Source organism: Quercus lobata, chromosome 8 (assembly GCF_001633185.2).
Source record: "Quercus lobata isolate SW786 chromosome 8, ValleyOak3.0 Primary Assembly, whole genome shotgun sequence".
NCBI lineage: Eukaryota > Viridiplantae > Streptophyta > Magnoliopsida > Fagales > Fagaceae > Quercus > Quercus lobata.
In genome coordinates this window covers 10639969-10667916 of record NC_044911.1, presented here as the reverse complement: position 1 = coordinate 10667916, position 27948 = coordinate 10639969, and the positions used below count along the sequence as shown (strand labels likewise).

Genomic DNA, 27948 nt, shown 5'->3' with positions numbered 1-27948 from the left:
CAACTACACTCTGCTCACTACCTTTCAGAGCGTAAAGTTATTCCAGAATCTCTAATTTTACTAATAAATCTTGGGAGTGATCACCCTTCAAGCTCTTATAATGCTTTTTTCCCATTCATACACACCAGATCTGTCCGCATTTAAAGGTGATAATACCTGCAAACTTAATGATTTTCTTGAAATTCCATTCGCAAAAATGACTCGAGAGAGTTTGACAAGCATGGAGTTCATCCATCTTCTGTGAATCAATGAGTTCCAATGAAAGGTCCTTCCATGGCCTGTAAAAGGACCTGTACAAAGACCGTGCTAGGTCAGACTAGTTTGAAGAAGGATTAGAACATACATTTTGGAGACACAGCCTTCAAATAAAATATAATAGCATTGCTGTAAAAGCAGCCAACATGCAAGAGATTAGAGAGCAGGATTACAAAATCAATGCTGGTAATCAACTTTTTGCTGGCCTTAAGTTATTCATAAAATCTTTAGCAGATTTATTAAGTTAGTTATTACTAGCCTTCAAATTTTTGCTAGTTAGATGAATCTCTTTTCATTTCTCACTAATGATTCATACAAAATGTCAAAGATGCAAAATTGTGTATTAAGGCCTTCTTCGAATGGAGTTCTTGGGGATTTTCTTTATGGAATGCATGCTACTATTGATGTTATAAAATTGGCACTACTACTTAGTTTAGTTTAGTGAGAAGTTCTGGATTTTGGCCGAAACGGTTCGTATGGCTGAGCCAAATCGAAGGTAGTAGATAGACGCGGTAGTCACTACTCAATGTCGGAAGGTTTGGCACATTGGTAAATATTGGACCAAAGAAAGGTTATACACTCCTTTTTTGGCTATTTCAATGTAACCATATAAAAGAAATCTAATATAGACTAGACAGATGACCTTCAGTCCGGGTAGGAAATGATCTATTGAGAGAGGCAACTCCACCTCTAGAGAGGATACAACATATTGAAATTAAGGAAGTGGAGATTTGGAGATAAGAAGCTTACAACCTTTAATTAGGCTCTGTTGAGGAAGTGGCCTCAGTGGTTTGGGGTAGAGGTAACACAATTGTGGAAGCATGTGATAGTTTTGAAGTTCAGAGAGAAGTGAGGTGGGTGAAATAAAAAATCTGTTTGAGGTACTCATGGATGTGGTTTGTGGAAGAGTATTAAGATGATATGGTATAGGTTTCTACTAAATATTAAGTTTGATGTAAACCTCGGTAACCGGATCCAATTGCATGACTGTTGGTGAGGTGAACAGCCTTTGAGGGTGGTTTGTCTTCTCTTCTATGAGAACTCCATAAATACAGAGGCTTCAATGGAGTCTATGTTGGTGAGGCAAGTTCTGGGGAAGATGAGGCATTGGGATGTTAGATTTATTCGAGACTTTAATGATTGGGAGTTAGACATGGTGGCCTCATTTCTCCATTGTTTAGATTCTCATATCCCTAATAGAGAGGATGGTAGTCAGTTGTTAACAACTTTCTCTAGCTCCTTATTTAATTGGTCCCGTGCATAGGGTTTTACAAATTGTGATTCCATTATGACATTTATACAGTTGTCTTTTGTATATAATTCTTTCTTTGTAATTCTTTAGACTGCTTCATGCCCATTGCTTATGAAGTGGTCTTTCTTTAAGCAAATGATACTTATCTATCCAAAAAAACAAAATCTCCCATTCCTTGGCAACAATCTGTGAAACTTGAATCAGAAAGAAAACAATTAAACAGGACAATCACCTTGGGTCACAGGTTAAGAATTACTAGTTTAAATACTATGTTGATTTCTTTCAGTAGCACATACCATGTTTAGTTCCAAAATAATCATCAAAAACCCTTCATTCCACATATTGTTCACAGAACAGACAATTGAGAAGGGAAAAAGAAAGAAGCTAGAAGACAAGATGTAATACCATCTCTAGGCAAGATTAGCTTCAGTAGGGCAATGTATCTTCGAACACAGTGATGCCACCAAGGTCTTATGACCTTGGAAGATAACCGATCTGGATTATAAAGAAATATAATATTAAAAGCCAGTAAATTTATATTTTACAAAATGGAAAATAAATAAATGTCTACTCGAAAAAATATTTTTATATATAACATTTAATTACATTAAAGTGGATTCAAATTTTTTAACATTTGCTTTCATAAGAGAAAGTCAAAGCCTATAACTTCAGCAGACATGAACACAAACCTTACTAATTACAACATGTCAACATTGCATGTTTTTCATCAAAAAAGAAAAAAAAAAAGAACATAGAATTTTGGCCTAAGTTGTGACAATGAACTCTTAAATCTCTCTTAAATTGAAAAAAATTCAGATAAATAATTTTCAAAATCAAATTATCAAATCTGTTAAGCTACTCTAACAGATTAACAAGTGATACTGGATTTTATTATTTGTTAGTGTAGTAGGCATTTTATCATAACTCGTCTGATTTTTATTCCAGCTACAAGGGTTTAGATAGACTTAGAAGCTCAAAAAAATTGGCTGTTTCTAGAAGAGTATTTCTCTATTACAGCTGTATCATCTATTCTTCACTCATAGCACAGATTCAAATTCGATTTATGAAGTGAAAAACAAGAACACATAATTGACACAACAAAACTATCTATCACTCTCTCCTCTTTGTCCTCAAACAAGTATGTAGTGATAGAACTTTCTTGTTTTGTTAAGAATCCCTCGTAGCGTTCTCAAAATGCCCATACTATTAAAACATTGTATCTCAACAGCCAAGCAATATATATATATATATATATATATATATTACTCGACCTTAGCAACACCATTAGTCACAGAAACCCTCCAGAAGTATTTCTTCACTTCATCTATCCCACATTAATAAACAACATTCTATGCAATTTTCTGTCTCTATGACAGATCAATTCACAAAATCAAGATGTTCAAAGTAAATATCCACACCACCAATCTTCAACATTTCACAATTTTTCTTTTTTTGTTTCAAAATAAATGGTGTATCACATGTACCTGGTGAGTCTTGAAACCACAACCTCACCCTCGACCTTGCTCTTACAAGAAGAAGAGGCACCATTCGAGCATAGAGCTCATTGACAACATTTCTGAATTTTTTTACACCAATATCAAACAAAATTTATATATTATCTATAGCCAACAATGGTGTACCCTCAACACCAAAAACAAAGTCAATATAGAAAATAGACCACGCAACTTAGAATTCAACAGCACATTAGCCCAACTGGCCTCTAAGAGACCAAAATGAAAATTTAGACCACACTTCATGCGTTCATTCCTAACAGAATCCTATAATTAAGTATAAGAGCAAAATGCCAATCCTTGATGTTAACCTACTATAATCTCTCCTTCAATTATTGCAAGTCCTCAACCACCATCCCAATCCCCAAAACTAGTGGCTGCCTCTCAAAATTGATTGCCACAATTTATTCTATCAATCAGAAGTCTACAAGGATGACCTCCCTATCCAGATCAACCACACCACATGCTTGCATTGACTTCCACTGAAACAATATTCTAGGATTAGTTCAACATTCCCCACTAATTACTAAGACTCCCTGCTTGGCAAAGAATAATGTATATGGGATAAGATTTCTCCCATTAAATCCAATTTCCACCAATTTTTACATCCAATTTTTACAGAGATGTAAGACATGGCATTTAAAAATCAAATAAATGCCACATGTCTCACATCCAACTAACTGACTAAGAATGGGAGGGGAACATTTCCGATAGAGTTTATTTGAAGTCCAGATTACAAGTTTAACACAGAAATTGAGTCTTCCCGGAATCCAAGTCCAAAATCCCTAGCTCCAGCATTCAACCCAATATGCCAAACAACTAGAGCAAAAACTAAACAAAATAGCATACCTGAAAAACTGGAGGCAGAGGAAAGAAGACACAGTGCAGATATAACTAATGGGAGCACTCAACAAGAATGCCATGAAGCTGTTGACAGTAAATAATACTCGCAGCCAAATCGATTTTTGATGCTTTCATCACATTCACTTTCAATAAGATCCAATAATGATTGCAGAGTTCCTAAATTCAGTTTGAAATCTTGGGGACAAAACCATTAGATTTCCAAGAAACCTTCCCAAGAATAATAGCAGCAGTTTAGCCATCACAAAAGTCTAGTATCAAAGAATCCTCATCAATCTCTTCCTCCAAAAAAATGGCTAAATGGGAATAAGATTCTTGAAGTTGAAGCATTCGTGCAGAGTCTGATCTCAAGGCAGTGAAATTTCCCACATAAGAAAACCAAAAAGCTTTTCTCGATTCTGTGAAAATACATAAAAATAAAATTTCAATATATATAGTCAAACCATGAGGCTAAAACTGATTTGGCACCAAAAAAATAAAAACTGAACTACACAGAGAAACAAACAAGAATCACTCTAACAAGTTTTTTCTTTTGATAAGTATGAATCACTCAAACAACTTAAATGCGAAAATATACAACTCAAGTCTATCAGCAAGGTGTTTGGAAGGATACACTAGAGAACCCCAAGTGAAGAAGGCTACATTTATGCACGCTCAATTTTTTTTTTTTGTGATAATTTAATAGTTGGCAGTGGGGGATTTGAACCCTAGATGTCCCCTATTGAAAACATCAGGAGATGTCAACCAATTGAGCTACAAGGCTTTTTGCTATGCAAAAGCTCAAGTATGCATCATGTAGGGGAACAGATGGACCCCTAGTATGGCTGAACAAAAATTAACACTAACCAAAGCCAGAAAAATATGTACAGTAAATATAGATAGAGAAAAGCCATTGATTCCTTAAGGTTAGTCATGTAATGAAACTGCAAGCAAGCCTAAACCAGCAATTTCCATAGGTTCAATATAGACATAATGACAAGACTATGAACTGAAAAAAGCAAGACGAAGACATGATCATAGCACTCTATATGTTCAACAATAGGAGAACATGCTTACACAAAATTCAAAATTCTGACTTCATTCTGAATTCCTTGCTTGAGAGCTGCCCAACCCTGCATCATTTGATTGCTAGAATAAGAACCACGGTTCAAAGCACCAATGAAGGAGTCCAGTCCAGCAACTTCAGTGCCTTCGAAAGAAGCCTTAGAGTACCATGCTTCACAAGAAAATCAGAGTGAAGCAACCTCTTATTAATTACTGACCAGCTGAAAGGACAAGGATACAAGCATTCCACAATACCCTGCATATCCTCACAATCAAACAAAGCGGGATCATGAGACTGAGAAACAAGGAAACCAAAAGTTCAAAGACCTAGGGGCACCAAGGACTCTACCACAAGAACCCTCTCCTATAATGTGAACAAAACATAAATAAAATTTTCATCATCATCATCATTCCCAAGACCATGAAGAACACCAGAATACATTCCTTATGCTGCAGCACCCACTTCAACAATCATGGCCGCCCCACCTCAAAGATGACATTGCAAAGCCAACAAGTGCCTTCCTCAATGAATGTGTCATCCTCTTCTCCTTTTGGTTATATTTATATTCTGTTAGCTTGGAAACTGCCTTAGATTTTGAATCAAATTTCTTTGCGACCTTAGAGGCCATTCTTGACTGACTCTGAACAATCAAAGCCGTTAGCAAAGGTGTGGCCCTTTGGTCTTTGCTTCTTTACTATTTAGTTTCTTTTGCATCTACCATATATTCTTCAATGAGCAATCTGGAAAACTTGTTAAGAACCTTACTAATAGCTTTTTTCTCCCCATCCTTGGGATTATATACCCTATACCAAAATAGTAGATATCAATGACAATACATAAGACAACCAAGTTTCCTTCATCAAAACTTCCAAGCATCTAGAAGCTCCAAGCACTTAAAGAAGTGCATACATATAAATGAAGCAATTCACTTTCAGAATTACCTTTTAGCAACTTAATGAACTCCTTTACACCATCAGAGCATAACTTAATTTCAAGAGAATTAATCTTATGCAACAGTTATTTAAGTTTCGCTTCATGGGTCACTTTAATTTCAAACCTTGGAATTTCTCCTCCTTTAACCTTACCACCTTCATCATCTACCACAACTACAATTGAAATATAAACCAAATTATTACCATTTCATGACACCCAAATAACAAAAATCATTTTATTTCATATCTTTTTTCTTCATTATACAATCATACATAGAAAAATTAAGCCGAACTTTCTCTTTAGAAACAGAGACATTTAAAAGCTACAAACACGAAATTACTTAACCTTCCACTCAGCTTAGCCTAATAAGCATATCTTGGCTTAATAGTAGGTGAGTCTTTCATCGTTTTTTTTTTTTTTTTAATATTCAATTTTAGAAAGAGAAAGAGTTAATTGACTAAAAAAATTAAACTGACTTAACCCAGTTTCTTTCATTTTGCTATATATATTTTCCGAGCAACCAAACAGGAATAACCATAAAAAAAATTCCAGAAGGGGTATGATTTGAACGTGCACCTTGATTTTCTGAGGCTGAGCTTGGTTCCTCCATTGAAGATTTTAGTTTGAAGAAGTAGGAGGTTGAAGGGAGGGACACTGGGTTTTGGGTTTGAAACTTCTGCAGAAGACTCGAATGTGCACCTGTTTGGATGCATCATAACATTTTCGTGAATAGAGTTGTCCTTTGCTTTCCGTAGAACTGTTTGGTGATATTTTGTGAATTCTTCTTTCTAATGTAAATCGGTTTACGATCAAGTTTTGTTACTGATTATATCAAACGTCTCTGAACGGGTCCTGATCGGTTAGATAACTGGTAAAAGACAGAATAAGAGTCCATGCTTTAGGCACTAGTCACCATGTGTAAATCAAACATAATGGTCAGTGAATGTTAAAAATAGTTAGTGTTGTAGGAAAAAAAAAAAAACCTTATGTAAAGCTAATTCTTATTCTTCTGCCAGAAAAAAAAAAAAAAAAAAAAAAAAATTTAATTAATTCTTATATAATAACGTAATAGTAACTCATATAACTACATTTCCAATCATTTTATTTTTATTTCAAATAAATAAGGAAAATTTATACTTTATATATTCTTATGCATTTCTATTCACTCTATCATCCAAAATAATTATTTTTCTTTCTTCTTTTAAAAAAAATAAATAAATAAACAATAGCAGTTATTTTATTAAATTTTTTTTTAATGGGTGTATCACTATCTATATTACAAAGGCTAAGCATGAAGGGGATTCTTCCGGCCACAAATTTCATAATTAGTGGGATAATAAGTTATGATTGGTAATTTGGTATACTATAAAAGTAACATTAGTGATAGTCCTATATAAAAATAGTTTTGTACTAATTACAATTTGTCACCTTAATCATCATGTAAAAAAAATTGTATGCAGCATTAGTATTAATAGAGTACATGAAATGAGATGAAAGGTACCTCACAAATTCCGGTTTCTTCACCTTTCTAATATGTTCGCCCTTTTATTACTCCAAAAGTCTTCATTATTCAAAGTCTATACGTGAATACTGTATTCACAATTACTTGGCTAATTGAGTTTCATTTTTTTCCCCCTTTCTTTATAAGGACATGCATAAAGTGTTTTGAGTTTTGAGTGAGCTACTTTTGGTTTTGGACCATGTTTTACATAATCAGCCTCATTGACCTCTTTTATTTCCTCTCAAAAATAAATAACAGATCCCAACAAAAGCTATCTAAATGGTTTGGAACCATGTTTAATCAACAACTAATTGCTCATTTCCCTTTATCATTATTATTATTATTTTTCTCCACATAATGATTATAGCAACCAAAAAAAAAATTGCAAAATAATCAGGAACATGTTAGTGATGAACTAATTGAATATCTTCCATTTGAGTTCCTAGAGGCTAAAAAAGTTTAGAACCCCACCAAGTTGCAATTCATTAATCAAATTTTATTATTTTGCCATTGACAACATGGTGTTTCCACTTTCCACATTTGTTATCCTTACTAGCTCATAAGTATCAAGCATTAGATTATTTACAAAATATCTTATATTATATAATAATTGAATGTATTATGTTTATATTTTCTTGAAAGAAAAGAAAATCTTACAAAATTTAAAATACCTTCAAATAACAAATAAAGGTAGTTTAATTTAGAAAATCTAATATATTATATCAACTATATTTTGTTAAAAAATAATCACATTATTTAAAAATAGTTTGAGATTAATACTTACTAGTCGCTAACCCGTGCGATGCACGGGAAAGCTATTAATAACTTAATATGAAAAAAAAAAAAAAATATATATATATATATATATATATCATGGTATAAATTATATACCAAACCAATAAAATCTATCACTTACAAAGTAATAAAATCTATCACATACAATGAGATATCATGAGATCATATTTAGAAAATATATAACTGATATAAGTACACTCCAATACAATTAATTACACGAATATAGTTAATTCCATACTCATTCAATCAAATATCTTTCATAAATTACATTAATCGTTCTTGATGTCCAAGATGTATCTAAATTCTAACATTGCCAGTAAACAAAGATGCTAGACCTCAATGGAATTAAAAAGGCAACATAATGCCAATTTACACAATTTCTGAAATCATTATTTCCACTATTGAGAGAGAGAGAGAGAGAGAGAGAGAGAGAGAGAGAGAGAGAGGTGACTGTAGTGTTGCATCTCTTAAGAAGAATCTACCCTGTACATTTTTTATATATGTAATCGACAAATAACAAAATAGATGTACCACATTTAGAGTATGCACATTTCTGAGATTAAAAGTAAAGGAAAATAAGAAAATGAACCCACCTAAACACGCAACCAATTCTACCAATACATGTAACCTTGCATAACTCAAGTTTGTGTCCATAACTCTCAACTTTCTTGGCCCTAAAACCCATCCCAACAATTTGCATTAAACAATCACCGCCCAGAAAAATTATCTATTATTATTAGCAAAATTTTCCCATAATTTCTATCTAAAAAATGCTTCCACCATTACCATGTATTTCCAAATAAGTTCTCACGCAACTTGTAGGCTTATTAATCAATAATTAGCTATCTGCATATATCATAGAATACTTTCAACCTAGCAACAATGATAACACAAATCGTAAGAAATCCTAGCTAATTATGCTACTATTTAAGGGAGTACAAATAAACATAGATCTTGTGTGACTTCCATGGAGAACTTCTCTGCTAGAGTGCTAGCATTCTTCAAAATGGGCTTCCAAATTCTTAGATGTGTCTGTAACATGAACATTACTCTAAATAGGTGAGTAAACAAAGCATCATAAACAATAAACTATACGCAAAGTACATACAATATAGAAAACTAACCATGGCATCGAGATTGACCTCAATCCTAAATTCGAATCTGCCACAAACATCACTACCAGTTATTTTTCACAACAAAAGTTTCAAATTGAAAGCTTTAAAGGTCCAATGGAAGAACAAATTTTTTCAATTTTTTTATTTATTATAAAAAAGAAGAATGCAATGCCAATTTAACAGGATATATCACTACTTGTAATTTGGAAAGCAAAAAATAACAAATTATAGTCTAACTCATTTATCCTAAAACTTTCAAACACATGCTAACAAATAGATATTGATATAAAATATTCACCTTGTAACAAAACTTAATAAGTCTCAAACACACATCTTTAATAGCTTTAAATGAATTTGTCATAATTGTATTTAAGCTATGGCTCAAGCAATAAGAGGCAGCAAATATGATTCCATAAAAAACTATTCTCTTCTTGTCTAATAATGTTTAGGAGGGTTGTCGCCTTGAATTCAACTAAATTCTCTCAATTTCATCAGTCACAGCACAGACCATGTTGGCATAAAAAGAAACAAAAAATAATCCAAACAACAATAGAGGACTTTCACAGAATTGACATAAATTTTTTACCAAGCATAAATCAACTGCACTCAAATTTCATAGAGTACGAAATGTAAATATTTTGTACTCTAAATGACACAATGGATTCTGCACAGTGACCTTGCCTAATCATATCAAAATATGCCCCAAGGATCCAAAAGCCAAGACAGTATTTAAATTTAAAACGTTCACACTTGACCATAACATTGCTTGCCTTATAAATCAATTTGCTTTATTCAAATGAAAATCCCAAGTTAACATAAAGCACAATCTCGTAGTTGTTTGATTTTAAAAACATTTATTCTATTGCAATGATCATTATAACTTATTCAACAGATTTTAACACCTTTAAATTTAAAGCAACAAAATTAAACAACAATTAATTTGCATTTGTCAAATGACTACACTACAACATTCAAGCTTCAACTATAGAACGGTGATCAAGGATAAACCATCTAAATCTAAGAAATAAAGCAAAAACCATTAAAAAAAAAAAAATACTAAAACACATAGGTTTGCCACCATACCCTAACCCAAATTCCTTTATCAACACAAAATCCTCCCATCTAAGCATGCTCACCATCAAAGAGTCCCACACATTTGAGGGAGACTATCAAACCAACACCCAGAAACCCTTTCAATTATATTTCCACCTTTTTTGCTTCTTGGTGTTGTAGATGTCTTCTATCATGCTCTGCTTTTCTCATCATTCAACCTTAATTAAAACCAATAACCAAAATAATTAAATTAAAAAAATTAACCCAAAATAACAAAACCTAAATAACATTTAACACAAATTTTTGTTGTTAACATCTTCTGTCAATAGGTCTCCCTGGCGGCCAATAATAGAAATTAATAAAACCCACTACGGGCTCCAAACCCATCAATCTAAGCTAATCATTCAAAACAAACACTCCCAAACGAAACCCTAAATCATATTTAACAACCAAAAACAAAACCCTAAATCATATTTAACATCCCAAATTATAGAACAAAATAAAAACTTACCGGTAATGTTTGCGGAGAGAATCTGGTCAGATGGTAAAGTCTCAAAATCAAAAACTTTCTGCCACTAAAGGAGTGGGTGGCTGGCGCCTGCGGACTATAGTTTAGGGGTTTGAAGGTAGAGAAGGGACAAAGATTGGAGGCAAGGGAACGTGTATGTAGAGAGAGGCATGGAGGAAATTGTGCGTTTGAAGATGGAGATGGGACTGTGTGAAGAAGAAGAGAGGGAGTTTGATGAGTTTGCATTACTGTGTTTGCGTTTAAGGGGTAGAGAGTTTTTTTTTTCATCAGGTTTTGGTTTTGGGGAGAACAAAATTCTTGGTTTTAGCCTCTTTTTACGCTTTGAGCTTTGTTTTTTAAGGGCTAAAATATTTGGGTTTTTTTTTTCCTTTTTGATAATGCTGGATTTTTTTTTTTAGTCTTAAAAAGTTTTTTTTTTTTTTTAATATTTTGCCGATGAAATTTTTGGTTTTAGCCTCTTTTTAGGCTTTGAACTTTGTTTTTTAAGGGCTGATATTTTTGGGTGTTTTTTTTTTCCTCTTTGATAATGCCGGTTTGAAATTTTTGGGTGTTTTTTTTTTTTTTAATTAATGCCCCTTTTTTTTTTTGTCTTAAAAAGTTTTTTTTTTTTTTTTTTCCTTTTGAAATGCCGGTTTGAAATTTTTGGTGTTTTTTTTTCCTTTTTGATAATGCCGGTTTTTTTTTTGTCTTAAAAAGTTTTTTTTTTTTTCCTTTTTGATAATGCCGGTTTTTTAGTCTTAAAAAAGTTTTTTTTTTTTTTTTAATATTGTGCTGACATGGAAAATTGTGGGAACTTCAAAGGCTTCGGTTTTTATATATATATATATATTATATATTATATAGATTAAGTCTCATCTACTAGTTACATTTTGCACTCAACCAAAAAAAAAAACTTTAAATTTTTCCACGCATCACTCGCAGCAACTAGTTATATTAATTTCTGACCCAAAAAAAAAAGGACAATACAGAATTTCTTATCATCTTTGCATGATTGCACTTTTCACCATCTTTGAAATGCTACATTCCTACAGCCAAAATAACAAACATAAGATCACCTTAGACATTAAATAGCTTCATCAGTTGGCCCATTCTATTGTTGCACAAAGAAAGAGTGGAAATCAACAAGCGGAGAATAACAAACTTTAGCAAACCAAAATTTATAAAACCCACCTACACACATAAGAATCAGTCCTTGAGAGCACTTAGATGTCTACACATTTTAATCTTGCTCCAATAAAAAAAGCAATTGGTACTTACAAACATACTACTAGTTTCACCAAAAAGGTATAAACACTGTAGAGTGTAGACTTATATTACAAACAAAAACTCGAATTTTAATAATTTATATATTAATGTTATCACATGATTCTAACTTTAGAAGTAAAATTTAATACTGAAGTTAAGGCATTAAGCAATAAGCATAGAAATTTATTGGTACTTTAAAGTGTATTACTAGATACAAAACAAAAGATATGATATTCTTAAATTTTCAACAAGCTACGATATTCTTTGTTTAGATGTTGAATTTCAATTTATTGATTGCATACAAAAATAACCTTTGAGGTCCTACATGTCCACCCAGTTCACTGTTCACCTAGACTCCATACCACCTGTTTGTATATTGAGCCTTATATTTTTTGTTAAAGAACAAAAATAAAAGACAAAATTTTATTCCAAACTGAGTTAGAGGAATCTCTTCTAATCCATGATGTAATTGTGTGTAAGACCTTTAGTGCACTTTTTTTTTTTTTTGGGGATAACTTTTTAATGCACATTTTATTCCTTGAGTAATTAAAATGTGCCTTTAATGAACATCTTATTCCTTGACCCATTAAGACATCTATTTTTTCTTTTTAAATATCAAATAAATCATGTAATTAAAAATACATGTAAATGCTTTTTAGGATCCTGAATCATCACGTAATAAGATTAAAAAAAAAAAAAAAATTCCTCCCAATGAATAGAAATTGTGTGAAAAAAATATATAGACCTTAAAATGTGACCAAAAAAAAAGAAGGGAAAATCTGTGAGATTGAGAGAGTGAATTATCCACGTGTAATCAAGAACCCAATAAATTTGTTTTTGGTTTTAGCCTTTGCTGTATTTTGCACAAAAATGTTGCATTTGAGGAATAATGGTAATTAATGAAGTCGGTTAAGGTTGGTGAATCTCACATTAATGTTCCCACCCACTTGGCTTTTTTAAAGGATCTAGGCATTTGTGGAATAATCCTTGGGTTTTGCTCTTGAGTCTTGACTGATTTCTCTCTTTTTTTGTTATTAATTTTGAGTTGTTAGTTTTATGCGGAAGTGAAATTGGGTTGGGCTAGTATTGATTTTGTGTAATTTGGTAGTGGGGTTTACATTTCTCTCGAAGGTAAGCGAGCAATGGTGATGACACTAAATGCTAATCAACTAGTAAGCCTAAAAAAGGAGTGAAATAATAGCAATGAACCATTCTTTCACTTCTTGACTCACACGTTGGGATATCATAGAAGGGTATGTTTTCCAAGCCTACATGCTTCCTTTTTCCATTGAGCTCAAAAGGTTTTTTTTTTTTTTTTTTGGTTAAAAAAATATCTCTCTTGGGCCCTCCAGGCCACACCTCCAAAAGGTCCCCCAAAATAATTTCCTTCAAGTGGCCTTGGGCTGTTTTGTTGGTTGGGCTTTCAAGTTGGCCTTTGTAAAAAAAAAAAAGGCCATCAACTAAGGCCCATGTGTCCACCTAGTTCACTCATCCTTCATACTTCCGCATATGTTGAGTCTTTGAGTGTTATTTTTTTTATTTTTTTGTTAAAGAACCAAAAATAAAAGACAGTTTATTCCAAATTGTGTTAAAGGAATCTCCTCTAATACGTGATGTGACCGTTTATAAGACCCTCAATGCATATATGATCTTTTGACCCCTAGACATTGAACAAATTTTATAACTATTAAATAAATAATGTGAATAAAAGCACATATAAATACTTGTTGGAGCCATCACTTAATAAGATAAAAGAACTTTCTTCCACTTCAAGGAAAATTATGAAAAAGCCAAATCACATTGTGGGAGAGTAAGATCTTAACTAATTAAAGAAACATGTCTAATGCTTTAGGATTATGATCATCTAGAGTTTTTAGGGTAACACTACCATAGAGTTCTTAAAATATTATCAATTTGTTTTGAAATGTGTAGATTATATTTGACTATGTCATCAATAATTTAAAAATTATTATATATGTGTGTGTGTGTATATTTCAATATTGATGATGTGTTAAAATTCAATTTACTCATTTCAAAATTAATGAAAAGAATTTAAGAATAATAAATCTAACTAACAACACAACAAATTTCACAAATATTGAAGTTGTAAGTTGTGATTAGTGTACAATAAAAATAATGTCAATAATAGTTTTATATGAAAATAACATTACACTAATAACAATTTAACAAGAATGTAAACCGTAAGATTTATATAATCCAATAATTTAATTTAGACCTAGGGCAGTAAGCAAATGGATTCAAACAAACTAACAACCCCCATCGAACTGACTAAAAAAAAGTTTATCAAAAAACAAACTATTAAAAAAAAAAAAAATGACAACTTGTATTCAGTGTAATAATACACACAACAGACACGTTAAGATTTATATTTTAGACATAAGATCGAATCATAAACTTGCCCCTTAAAAAAAATTTAGCAAACTAACACCAAAACCCAAAGAACCCATAAAAGGAAGGCCCAAAATCCACAACCATATTAGCCCAAAAAACCCCCCAATAAAACCACCACCACGCAGCCCTGCCCTATCACAACCCCAGCCAATACTTGCAATCCACGTGTCTCTCTTTCTCTCTCTCTCTAACCCCTCTATATAAACTCCCCTTCACCCTCAAAAGTATTTCGACTCTCTCTCTCGCAAATTCTCTATCCCTCTCCTTCCCTAGGGTTCAAAACCACCATTCCGTTAGATTCGACTCAATTCTTTTTTCTTTTTCTTTTTTTTTAATATTCATATAAAAAAAGTTTCCATCATGATGCAACAGCCAGCATCCGGGGTGGTTCCACAGCAGATGCCGTCGGAACAGTAGTACCAGCAGGCGCACGCCGCTGCACAGCAGCAGCAGTGGATGATGCAACAGCAACAACAGCAGCAGGTCCCACAACAACAGTCTGGGTGGGCCCAGCCTCAACAGGCCCAAGCCCAGGCCCAGTACTCGGCCCAACAGACTGCCGGGTCGGAAGAGATCCGCTCTCTCTGGATCGGAGACTTGCTTCCCTGGATGGAAGAGAATTACCTCTTCAGCTGCTTCGCTCATACCGGAGAGGTATAACTTTTTTAAATTTTCTGTGTATGTGTGAGATTTAGGGTTTTGTTTGGTTTGGGTTTTTGAAATTTTTGGAAAAAAAAAAGGTTCTTTTTTTGTATTTGATGTGGAATATTGTCAAATTAGGGTTTTTGAATATTGGGTTTGCGATTTTTGATTGATGGGTGTTTGGTTTGGGTTTTCTTTTTGTTAGAACTATCTAGATTGAATTTTGATTGCAAAGCTGAATGTGGGTATGTTTGGTAGTGATTTCAATTTTGGTTTAATTTGGATTCTGTGAAAAACTAGGCATGAAAAGCAATTTCAAAAGGATTGAAATCTAAATTTTTGAGTGTTATGGTTTCGTTTCAATTTGTGCTTAATACGAAATAAACAAAAAGATTGATTTTATTTTTTGTATTCTATTCCTTTTAATTCAATCGAATTGGTCCATAATCTTTATTTTTTTTTATATGTAATAAAAATCCATTAAAAGAAAAATAATAATAATAAAAGAGGGTCACAACCCTAGTACATGGGGAGTATACAAATGAAATTGTTTCATTATATGTTATATTGTTCCTGTGTAATTGTGGTATTCTAATGATATCTTATTGTCTGTCTCATTGTGTTATCTCAGGTTGTATCTGCTAAGGTTATCCGCAATAAGCGAAGTCAGATATCTGATGGTTATGGTTTCGTTGAATTTGTTATCAAAAAACATTTGCTTTCATAAGAGAAAGTCAAAGCCTATAACTTCAGTGGACATGAACACAAACCTTACTAATTACAACATGTCAACATTGCATGTTTTTCATCAAATTATAAAAGAAAAAATAAATAAATAAATAAAAATGAAAGAAGAGGAAGAAGTGAACGTAGAATGTTGGCCTAGTTGTGACAATGAACTCTTCAATGTCTCTTAAATTGGCAAAAAATTCAGATAAATAATTTTCAAAATCAAATTGTGAAATTTGTTAAGCCACTCTAACGGATTAACAAGTAATATTGGATCTTATTACAAGGGTTTCATGCACTGTTCATTGAACAGTAGTCGCAAACTTTGACTTTTCAAATTTTTTTGGACCAATCACAGCACATTGTGTACTGTTTACGGACCCATAAATTTCACTTTTTAGCAATTTTTTCATTAAAAATGGGTCCCACGATACTATTCACACATTTAAAAATTATTTCGCTACAGTGTTTTTCAGTTTTCAGTTTCAGTTTTCAGTTTTCAGCTGTATCCAAACGGACCCTTAGAAGCTTAAAAAAATTGGCTGTTTCTAGTAGGGTATTCTCTATTACAACTGTATCATCTATTCTTCTTCACTCACGGCACAGATTCAAATTCTATTTATTAAGTGCAAAACAAGAACACATAATTGACACAACAAATATCTATAACTCTCTCCTCTTTGTTCTCAAACAGGTATATAGTGCTAGAACTTTATTGTTTTGTCAAGAAACCCTCGTAGCGTTCTCAAAATGCCCATACTATTAAAACATTTTTTCCAAACAGCCAAGCAATTTGAACCGTATATATTACTCAACCTTAACGACATCATTAGTCACAAAAACCCTCCAGAAGTATTTCTTCACTTCATCTATCCCACAATAATAAGCGACACTTTGAGCATAATCTATGCTCCAACACCGTGAGTTTCCCTCAATAGTGGAAATCAATGACACTACATAAGACGGCCAGGTTTTCCTCATCAAAACTTCCGAGCATCTAGAAGCTCCAAACACTTAAAAGAAGTGCATACATATAAATGAAGCACTTCACTTTCTATATTACCTCTAGCAACTTAATGAACTCCTTTACACCATCAGAGCATAACTTAATTTCAATAGAATTAATCTTGTGCAATATTTCATTAAGTTTAGCTTCATGGGTCGCTTCAATTTCAAACCTTGGAATTTCTCCTCCTTTAACCTCACCACCATCATCATCTACCATAACTGCAAGTGAAATATAAACCAAATTGTTACCATTTCATGACACCCCGATAACAAAAATAATTTTCTTTCATATATTTTTTCTTCATTATATGTAGACAAATTAAGTCTTACTTTCTATTTAGAAACAGGGACATTTAAAAGCTATAAACATGGAATTACTTAACCTTCCACTCCCAATAAGCATATCTTGGCCTGATAGTAGGTGAGAATTTCATTGTTTTTATTCAATTTTAGAAAGAGAAAATTTTAATTAAATAAAAAATAAACTGACTTGACCCAAATTCTTTTCTTTTGCTATATATTTTCTCTGAGCAACCAAACAGGAATAACCAAATATAAAATTCCAGAAGGGGTATGGTTTGAATGTGCACCTTGATTTTCTGAGGTTGAGCTTGGTTCCGGGACAGAAAGATTGGAGGGAGGGACACTGGGCATTAGGTGTGAAACTTCTACGGAAGACTTGAATGTGTACCTATTTGGATGCTAGGGGATTCATAACCTTTTCGAGAATAGAGTTGTCCTTTGATCTCCGTAGAATTGTTTGGGGCTATTTTATGAATTCTTCTTTCTAATGTAAATCGGTTTACGATCAAGTTTTGTTACTAATTATATCAAACGTCTCTGAAAGGGTCCTGGTTAGTTAGATGAATTATGTATAGATCATATAATTAGTTACAACCTTTGACAATTGATCAGCGAAATAAAAAGATAACTGGTAAAGACAGAATACAACCATGTGAACTAGTCACCATGTGGAAATCAAATATAATGATCAGCGAAATTAAAAATAGTTAGTGTTGTATTAGAGAGTTGAGACTAAACAAAATGTAGGGAAAAAAAAAATCTTATATAAAGTTAATTCTGTTGGGAATTATACACAAAATAATAAATGAAGAATAAAGATAACACAAAAGACAAAAAGAAATAAAGAACTTGGAGGCACAAAATTATTATCCTTAGATAATATTTGCCTCCACACTCTTGTTACTAAAGGGTTATAACAATTTTTTCCCTAGGATTCAACCAAATTGTCAGGTTCTACAGATAACAATTCTAAAGAATAACAACAGGATTTCTTGTGTTTCTTTCTAACTTACTATTTTGTGGAGTTATATTTATACTCATGGGGTTATATTTGATCAAAATGCACGTATGTAGCGTTAAAATGTTTCATAAAACTGTTCATAAGACTTAAAACATTTTCAAACTCTCTGAATAGTCACTAGAAAATTCTGTAGAAAATTCAATTTTTTGAGTTTCGATCGGTCGAGAGTTCCTTTCGATCAATTAAATGATTTTTTCAATCGATCGAACAAGAATCGAAAGCAATCGAATCATCCAAAGTAGATTATTTTCTCCATCATTTCGATTGATCAAGCAAAAGTTTTGACTGATCGAAAATCTTTATTTTCGAATTTCACTCAGAAAATTCTAGAACTTGAATTTTCACTTTATGAAACAATATTCTCCAAATTCAAACATCATTATTACAACCTAACAATGTATATACATATATATACAACAAATTCTTTATTCTTATATAATAGCATAATAGTAACTCATATAACTACATTTCCAATCATTTTATTTTTATTTCAAATAAATAAAGAAAATTTATACTTTATTTGTTCTTATGTTTTTCCATACTCTATCATCCAAAATAATTGTTTTTCTATTATTCTTTTTTAAAGTAAACAGTAGCAGTTATATTATTGATTTTTTTAAATGGGTGTATCATTATCTATATTACAAAAGCTAAGCATGGAGGGAATTCATCCAACCACAATTTTCATAATTAGTAGGATAATAAGTTATGATTGATAATTTGGTATACTATAAAAGTGACATTAGTGATAGTCCTATATAAAAAAATTCAAGATTAAAGAAAAGTGTGTAAATCAAATATAATTGTCGGTGAGATTAAATATAGTTAGTGTGGTATTTGAATTGGAGACTAAACAAAATGAAGGAAAAAACAAAAAAAATGCCAGACTAAACAAATCATTTCTTATCATTTAATTTTTATTTCAAAATAAATAAAGAAAATTCATTCTTTATTTTTTTTTTTTTTGCTTTTCCATTGACTCTATCGTTCAAAAAAAAATCTTTATTTTTTAAAAGCAAACAATATCAGTTATTTTATTGTTTTGTTAAAATGGGTGTATCACTATCTATATTACAAAAGCTAAGCATGGAGGGATTTCATCTAGCCAAAAATTCTATAAAATAGTGAGGTAACAAGCGATGATTTATTTGTAATAAAAGTGACATTAGTAATAGTCTTATATAAAAATAATGTTACAATAATCATAATTTGTCACCTCAATCATTATGGGAAAAAAAAAAGTGTATGTAGCATTATAATTTTAAAAGGTGTAAAAAGTTTATGATCTTAATAATCTGATAATTGTAGTTTCATGTACAACAAGCGATGGATTCAGGCCTAAGAACAGAAAACACATTTGGTACAGTTTTTTGCACAATACATTAGACAGTTTTTTGGATAGCTTCTTTTGGCCCATAATTTACATAATCAATTTCGATGTACTCTTTTATTTCCTCTCAAAAAATAACATATCACAACAAAAGCTAACTAAATGGATCGAAACCATGTTTAATCAACGACTAATAACGCATTTCCCTTTATTATTATTATTTTTTCTCCACATAATGATTATATAATTCATGATTAAGTTTTGGAAAGAGCAATCAGGAGTTTCCTTATTGTAATTGTTGTCAAATGTGAGGATACTAACCAAAATACATGCTATACATACTAGCTCATCAGAGGTCAACAATTTAAGAATACATGCCAAGCTTCATATCAATCTGTCAACGTTGAGCTACATGTATAGAAAATGTGAGTCTTGACTCTTCGCCATTTATGCCCCCTATGAAGAACAACTTTTTTCTTTTCTTTTGGCTTGTAATAGAGAGAATTTCTATTTAGCAAATCTAATTTCCCTTAAGTAACAGATTGGTTTCTTTGTCAATGGGTCCCTCAAGCTTGTATGCTCACTCTTTTGATGCTTCTTGTCTTCAAGTAAATTGAGCTTCACAAGTTAGGCTACATGAGGGAGAGAATCAAGTAGTTATTATAACATACAGTAACACCACTTAAGCCAAAAGCTTAAACTTATGAGTTAAGGTCTAACTATGTTATTTTAATCACTCATTTATCTCATTATTATTTAATGTGAGACTTCATTCACACATGTATATCCAAAATTCTTGGATTCAAAAATGATATTCTTCCAATTTGAGCACGCTTGGGTCTCATGAAGTTTCTCATAATCTTTTATTGGGAAGGCCAATTCCACAAGATATGAGAGAAATGCTATGGGTCGTGAGCCTTGATTTGTTAATAGAATATATGGCCATGAGATAAATCCTTATTTTAGTTATTTCAGAGTGTTTTAGAAAAAGATAACTATTTTGTGTAATCATGACTTTTAAGACCCATTTTATTATATAGGATTAATCTTATGTCCATACAAGGCATGACTTATTCAAGAATCGGATATAAAATAAAAATATTTCAGTAATATAAGTATAAATTATTAAATTGAAATTTCTTGAAATTGAAAGGTGTGACCAATTGGAGCATATAATTGTTGAAAATGTAGAAGAACGGGTCTCATCAGAGAGTCATCTCCAACCTTTATGCTTCCCTAAACTGGAAAGAGTCAATGTCATATACTGTAATAAATTGAAATATCTCTTCCCCATGACCATCGCTGATAGTCTTTTAGAACTAAAAGTTCTCGTAGTAAAAGAAAACTCTCAATTAATGGAAGTATTCACACATGAAGGAGACGCCGGAGTTCAGAAAGATGTAACGCTCCCTCAACTAGAATTTATGGGACTCAAAGGTCTACCAAGCCTTGTTAACTTCTGCCCAAAGAACTGTCAGTTTATACTGCCAAAATTGAGGGAGTTAAGAGTGGAAAGCTGTAAGAACATGAGGACGACTTTTACCCGTAATCCAGACAGAAGTGTGCTTATAAATGGAGAGGTAATCCAATATTCCTGCCTTTTTTTTTATTATCTGTTCACTAAATTAGAGTCAATTATAGTAGTAATATACATATATATTACTACTAATAATAATTATTTGATTTATAACACCAAATATCCTATATATGTTGTGCATGGGCTTAATTATTATCAACCTCACTGATAACTGATAAGTAACGTTTGTCTAGTTGGGAGCTTGAGACGAATTTTATTAAATTTTAGAAATGTTATTATTATTTTATTTATTTTCCCTTGCGTTGCCAGAATATATAAATGCTTGTTGGCTTTCAATTTGGTTGTTCAGGTAGCCCAGATAGACGAGCCTACAGGGATTTCAACAATTTCTCCAGCGCTTACCACATGCCCTGCCAACAACGATATAACATGGACAGGTTTTAACTTTTAACTGCACAAACCTTTTATTATATTTAATTTATTTTTCCTTATTTCTTACTTTGACAAAATAAACTATTGTTGTGTTCAGTTGATTTTTATGTGACAGGCGATTTAATATGGAAAGCCTTTTTTTTTCCTTACTGCGGATGGGATAATGACTTCGTATATGATGACTGTTTATGATCTTTTCAATACACGTGGCTTAAATTTCTGGTGGGCTCATGGATGGATGGAGGTTCTACTTCTCTAGAGGTCTCCGTCCTCAAGATTGTCATCTCTGTATTACACAACTCTTTTGCTTTCTATTTATTTTCTTTTAACATCGCTATATTGTTGAACTCTAAATACGTTACAAGTGTGTGTGATAATTCTACTTTCCTAGTTCCTTTACATTTTATGCTTTCAGCAACACAAGACAACAAATAAATAATTTATTTGATGTGTGTGTTTTATTTTATTTTATTTTTTGGTAGATAATGTGCTTTTTCTTTTTATTTCTTGAACAAGAGACAAATATTTGTACAAATTTTTTTAAGTGATAATTTATTATTAGAACATCACTTTCACACTTTTTTATTATACACCAATCACAACAGATATCTAACAAATATTTCATTCTATACAGACATCCAACAAATATCTAAAAGGGATCATAAAATTCTTATTTAGATTTTAATTGGCCTTCCAATTTGTCTCATAATAATAGGGCTATGACTTAACAGATTAAAATAAACATTAACGATGCTTTGAATAAAAGATTTAAATGAGAAAAAAATTGCTTCTTTCAAAGAACGTTGTAAAAAGCAATGCTAAGTCAAATGCATGTCTTCAGCAGCAAGTATGCAAGCATGGAACAGGCACTCAATGTCAGGGGGAGTTGCAGGGCAGTGCAGCTCAGAGTGTCTTACAGCATCAGGGAGCAGCCCAGCATGCACCACAGGAGCAGGGAAGACTGCAATTGAAGGCAGTACATAGTGCATCTCAGTATCAGTGGCAAAACAGAGATGCAAGCCTAAGTAATGAAGACTTAGAAGACTTGTTGGAGTCCATTCCTTATCACGATCAGATCATACACTCTATACAAGGAATGATGCCAAGTGGACAGATGGTTACAAGTGGATGTACACGTGTCATAGCTAGGTAGTGTTTAGCTGTAACAACTTTCTCCATAAAATCTGGAGAAGTAGTTATTCTTTTTCTGTACATAACTGTGTATATAAGGATAGGTAGAGTGTATTTTGTATTTATTCACTAATTGTATTCATTTTTCAATCAATGAAAGATAGTTTCTATTTAGAGAGGGTATTTTACAAGAACGTGAAATGTATACAAACTAAAAAACTGTCAGATTGAATTTTCTCAAACCTTAGTTGCTTGTCTCTCATTTCCATGCATTGTCAACACTTCGATATACGGAGCTTGTTATTCAGAAGTGGGGTGGCAAAATGCAAGAGTTAATGATCTCTTTGAAGTGGCTTGTGGAGGGGTTGTGAGAGAAGTGAAAACTTCTCTTTGTATTAGGTGCAACCCCAAACTTTGTATTGAGTCCCAACCTTTGTATTGAGAGAGAACTTTGTATTTGTATGAGAGAAAAATTTGGGATTGGAATTTGAGAATTATGACTTGTGAGGGTGCTATTACACCATTTTGTATTCTCCACCTTTATTAGTGAAAATATCTTCCGTCGATGCCCGTGGAAGTAGGCTAAAAGTTGAACCACGTAAATTCTTGGTATTTTCACTTGTGTGTGTTTGTGTCTAATTTCTTGTCAATTTTTCCTCGTTCCTATTATTTATTTGGTGATATCTTTCAAAGGTATAAACTATTTTCACAATCGATCTTGTGTGGAGTGTCAATAGCACACACCATGTTTAGTCCCAAAATAATCATCAAAAACCCTTCATTCCACATATTGTTGACGAAACAGACAATTGAGAAGGGAAAATGAAAGAAGCTAGAAAACAAGGTGTAATACCATCTCTAGGCAAGATTAGCTTCAGCAGGGCAATGTATTTTCGAACACAATGATGCCACCAGGGTCTTACGACCTTGGAAGATATCTAATCTGGATTCTACAAAAATATAATATTAAAAGCCAGTAAATTTATATTTTACAAAATGGAAAATAAATAAATTTCTACTCTTAAAAAAATAATATTTAATTACATTAAAGTGGATTCAAATTTTCTAACATTTGCTTTCATAAGAGAGAGTCAAAGCCTATAACTTCAGCCGACATGAACACAAACCTTACTAATTACAACATGTCAACATTTCAACATTGCATGTTTTTCATCAAAAAAGAACATAGAATGTTGGCCTAATTTTTGACAATGAACTCTTCAATCTCTTTTAAATTGGAAAAAAATTCAGATAAATAATTTTCAAAATCAAATTATCAAATCTGTTAAGCCACTCTTAACAGATTAACAAGTAATACGGGATTTTATTATTTGTTAGTGTAGTGGGCATTTTATCATAACTTGTCTTACTCTTATTCCAGCTACAAGGGTTTGGATACACTTAGAAGCTCAAAAAATATTGGCTGTTTCTAGAAGGGAATTCTCTATTACAACTGTATCATGTATTCTTCACTCACAGGACAATAATTCAAATTCTATTTATTAAATGAAAAACAAAAACACATAATTGACGTAACAAAACTATTTATCACTTTCTCCTCTTTGTCCTCAAACAGGTAAATAGTGCCAGAACTTTATTGTTTTGTCAAGAATGCCTCGTAGTGTTCTCAAAACGCCCTTACTATTAACACAATATTTCTCAACAGCCAAGCATTTTGCACCATATATATTACTCGACCTTAAGGACACCATTAGTCACGGAAATCCTCCACAAGTATTTCTTCACTTCATCTATCCCACATTAATTATCAACATTCTATGCAATTTTCCATCCCTATGGCAGGTCGATTCACAAATCACGATGTTCAAGTAAATCTCCACAGCATCAATCTTCATTTCACAATTTTTCTTTTTTTTTTTTGTTTCAAAAGAAATGGTAAGTATCACGTATTTCACATGTACCCAGTGAGTCTTGAACCCACAACCTCACCCTCCACCTTACTCTTACAAGGAGAAGAGACATCATTTGAGCATAGAGTTTATTGGCAATATTTCTGAACTTTTTTTACACCAATATCAAACAAAATTTATATACTATCTATGGTCAACAAATCCTTAAATATCTTGATGCCAAAGTTGCCACCTGTGCCCTCACCACCAAAAACAAAGTCAATACAAAAAATACTAAAATAGACCATGCAACTTAGAATTCAATAGCACATTGGCCCAACTGGCCTCTAAGGGACCAAAATGAAAATTTCGACCACACTAAATGAGTTCATTCCTAACAAAATCCTATAATTAAGTATAAGAGCAAAATGCCAATCCTTGATATTAATCTACTATAATCTCTCCTTCAATTGTTACAAGTCCTCAATCACCATCCCAATCCTCAAAACCAGTGGCTGCCACTCAAAATTGATTGCCACAATTAATTCTGTCAATCAGAAGTATACAAGGAACACCTCCCTATCCAGATCAACCATGCAACATGCCTGCATTGATTTCTACTGAAACTATGATCTAGGATCAGTTTAACATTCCCCACCAATTACTAAGACTCCTTGCTTGGCAAAGTATAATGTATATGGGATAAGATTCTCCCATTGAAATCAAATTTTATATAGATGTAAGACATGTAGCATTCAAAAATCAAATAAATGCCACGTGTCTCACATTCGACTAAGAATGGGAGGGACATATTTCCGATAGAGTTTTACTTGAAGTCCAAGTTGAACACAGAAATTGAATCTTTCCAGAATCCAAGTCCAAAATCCCTAACTCTAGCATTCAACCCAATATGCCAAACAAAATAGCATACCTGAAAACTGAGACAGAGGAAAGAAGACACAGTGCAGATATAACTAAGGGGAGCACTCAATAAGTAATGCCATGAAGCTGTTGACAGCCAATAATCCTCACTGCCAAATCTATTTTTGAAGCTTTCATCACATTCATTTTCAATAAGATCCAATAATGATTGCAGAGTTCCTAATTTAAATCGGTTTGAAATCTTGGGGTCAAAACCATTAGATTTCCAAGAAACCTTCCTGAGAATAATAGCAGCAGTTAGCCATCATAAAAGTCTAGATATCAAAGAATCCTCATGGATCTCTTCCTCCGAAAAAATGGCTAAATCGGAATGAGATTCTTGAAGCTGAAGCATTCATGCAGAGTCTGATTTCAAAGCGGTGAAATTTCCCACAACCTTATGCCTTGGGGACTTAATGAATAGTATGGTCATACTGAGGGTGGGCAAGCAGCAGCTGAAGATATGGGGCACGTGAAAACATTCCATTAGACAGCAACATTAAGATACCACAGAGTGCTGCGGAGTTGTGGGATTCTCAAACCTGTGTAAAAGAGCTGATCTGATTAATTGCTCCAGGAAGGGGACAAATTGCAATTAGACTAGACCATCATGCATCTTTGTGGTTATTTTAAAATTATTGTTCAATATGAAGACTCCAAGTATTTGTACTGGGTAGAACTGTCTATGCTCTTTCCCTTTGCAGAATTATTGGTAACTAAAGGGAAATTCTTAACCACCAATTGCCAACCACTGGCATATTGTTTATAAATCGCTTTCTTGACAAGTCTAAATTTGATCCCATTTCCAAAGGAACTCCCTTCCCGTCACCATCTGCTTCCTTTGGCAGAGAATGAATCCGACTGTTTTTCAGAAATAATAAAACTTACTGAAAGGCATCTTTGCAACAACTCTATTTATAGGGTTTAATGACTGGTTAAGTGAATGAAAATCTATCTATACAACATCACAATATAACAGATCATTCTGTGAATAGATTGTGGGATTAACTATCAAACAGCTTCAATCACTTCTCCAATTTCATAGGAACTCCACTGAAGGCAAAGTGATTCTGCAACATTTCCTAGGAGAATACTATCGACAAGACTAAAAAATTCTTGGTAGATGATAAAAGATTCTTCCTCAAATATATCCCTAGAGACAAAGCTCCTCCAGTGAAGGAAACCATTCAAAAGAATCCTTGATATAAAGAAGATGTATTTCCAAAATGACTATGGTAATGCTTTCCAGAATTGAGTTTAGATAAGACAAAGTAGCAGGCAAAAGCATCAAAAAGAGCTAGGCCACGGTTTTCTTCCATAAAGTAGCCCTTGTGAGGAAAATCTTTGTTCAGAATGCCCAAAAATAAGTGCCTAAAGGTTAAAAATGCAGGGAGCTTGTCTCAGTAAGAAGAAAAAACAATTTAGATGTTGCCTTGCACGTCTTGTGAATGCAATGAGAAAGCACTTCCAAAGGAGTTAACATTATAACCCTAGACATTAGTAAACTTATTGAATGAATACTTCGTCATTGCCTGTACTTCGGTCTACAACCAAAATTAACAGCTTCCAGAGAGCATATATTTTCAAAATCTGATTCAAAATGCAAGGCAAACATAACTACTTTAAAATAGATCTCCTCAATTATGTTGATGTTGATATTCACTTCTTCTATTTCCCATAACAAATTGTATGGTACTGTCTTCGTAACCAACCGGTCCAAATAACCAGACAGAGTTTTGAAAGCACTAGCAGCAATACAAAACCCGAGAGAGAGAGAGTAGATATCTTTGATGTTTTGTAAACTGTCAAATCATCGATGTCAACCCTATTATACATCCATTGCACTAATTCAAGAAGTTCAAAATATAAACATAGGAGAGCATGTAAAGCCCTCACAAGTGCAAACTTGTGAGGGCTTTTCCCTGACTTAGTACAAATGCACAAATCAAGCTTTTACCTGGCTTCCAGAGATAGCCGCTGTACCAGGGCATTTAAAGCCCTCACAAGTTGCATATTAGCACTTTTATTTTCTTTGGGTACAAAATGTTGGACATTGCATAACATCAACAAGTACTCAGAAGTTGTTAATATCTTCAAAGGTGATGATCCAATTTATGAACTCTCTGCCTGTATAAACTAATCAACTTATCCAAAGTACCCAGCACATCTCCATTTGAAGGACAGGATAATAATGCTACCAGTACAGGGTAACAGAAGATAGATTGAACCACTTCCTGAATATCCAGTCTTGAGAAAAGAACCTCAAAATTTCTGGAACAAGCACAATCATTTTTCAAAACCAATAGTTGAACTAACAATTTATTTACGAGATTAAAGCGAATCTTTGCGAGTCATTGGATGAGTTCAAATAATGGTTCAACCAGAAGTATGTCTTGGGTCTAGGGCTCCAGCAATTAAGGACCACCAATGTTCATAATTGCAGGAAATGGCACATGGGAAGGTGGCTGCTTCAAAAATAAACTAAATGCAGCACCAGCATTCACTTGCATCAAGATCTCCACTGTAAATAGTTTCTT

The 27948-nt window shown here is 32.8% G+C and overlaps 2 protein-coding genes and 2 long non-coding RNA genes across 4 annotated transcripts; 2 read left to right on the top strand and 2 right to left on the bottom strand.

Annotated features, from left to right (window-relative positions):
• Positions 1–61: 61 nt before the first annotated feature.
• Positions 62–6652, bottom strand: LOC115958595. Its single transcript, XR_004084560.1, has 5 exons — positions 6434–6652; positions 4936–6030; positions 3868–4277; positions 1913–2002; positions 62–290 (listed from the first exon to the last, which is right to left on the bottom strand). It is a non-coding gene; the product is annotated as an uncharacterized LOC115958595 (long non-coding RNA).
• A 2427-nt stretch (positions 6653–9079) lies between these two features.
• On the bottom strand, positions 9080–11053 carry LOC115958596. The gene is made up of 3 exons (XR_004084561.1): positions 10833–11053; positions 9278–9314; positions 9080–9185 (listed from the first exon to the last, which is right to left on the bottom strand). It is a non-coding gene; the product is annotated as an uncharacterized LOC115958596 (long non-coding RNA).
• A 3693-nt stretch (positions 11054–14746) lies between these two features.
• On the top strand, positions 14747–16153 carry LOC115958594 (polyadenylate-binding protein RBP45-like). The gene is made up of 2 exons (XM_031077022.1): positions 14747–15161; positions 15781–16153. Exons 1-2 carry the CDS (start codon positions 14964–14966, stop codon positions 15874–15876), a joined length of 294 nt encoding a protein of 97 aa, XP_030932882.1. The 5' UTR covers positions 14747–14963; the 3' UTR covers positions 15877–16153.
• Positions 16154–20676: 4523 nt separating this feature from the next.
• On the top strand, positions 20677–21984 carry LOC115958593. Its single transcript, XM_031077021.1, has 2 exons — positions 20677–21120; positions 21427–21984. The coding sequence occupies exons 1-2, from the start codon at positions 20833–20835 to the stop codon at positions 21526–21528; spliced, it is 390 nt and encodes a 129-aa protein (XP_030932881.1). The 5' UTR covers positions 20677–20832; the 3' UTR covers positions 21529–21984.
• Positions 21985–27948: the final 5964 nt, after the last annotated feature.

What these genes read in the sequence shown, in the direction of transcription:
- LOC115958594 (XM_031077022.1), top strand. Translation starts at nt 14,964, where the DNA reads ATGATGCAACAGCAACAACAGCAGCAGGTCCCACAACAACAGTCTGGG. An exon ending in GCTTCGCTCATACCGGAGAG is followed by an intron (nt 15,162 to 15,780) that starts GTATAACTTTTT and finishes GTGTTATCTCAG; the next exon opens with GTTGTATCTGCTAAGGTTAT.
- LOC115958593 (XM_031077021.1), top strand. Translation starts at nt 20,833, where the DNA reads ATGACCATCGCTGATAGTCTTTTAGAACTAAAAGTTCTCGTAGTAAAA. An exon ending in GTGTGCTTATAAATGGAGAG is followed by an intron (nt 21,121 to 21,426) that starts GTAATCCAATAT and finishes TTGGTTGTTCAG; the next exon opens with GTAGCCCAGATAGACGAGCC.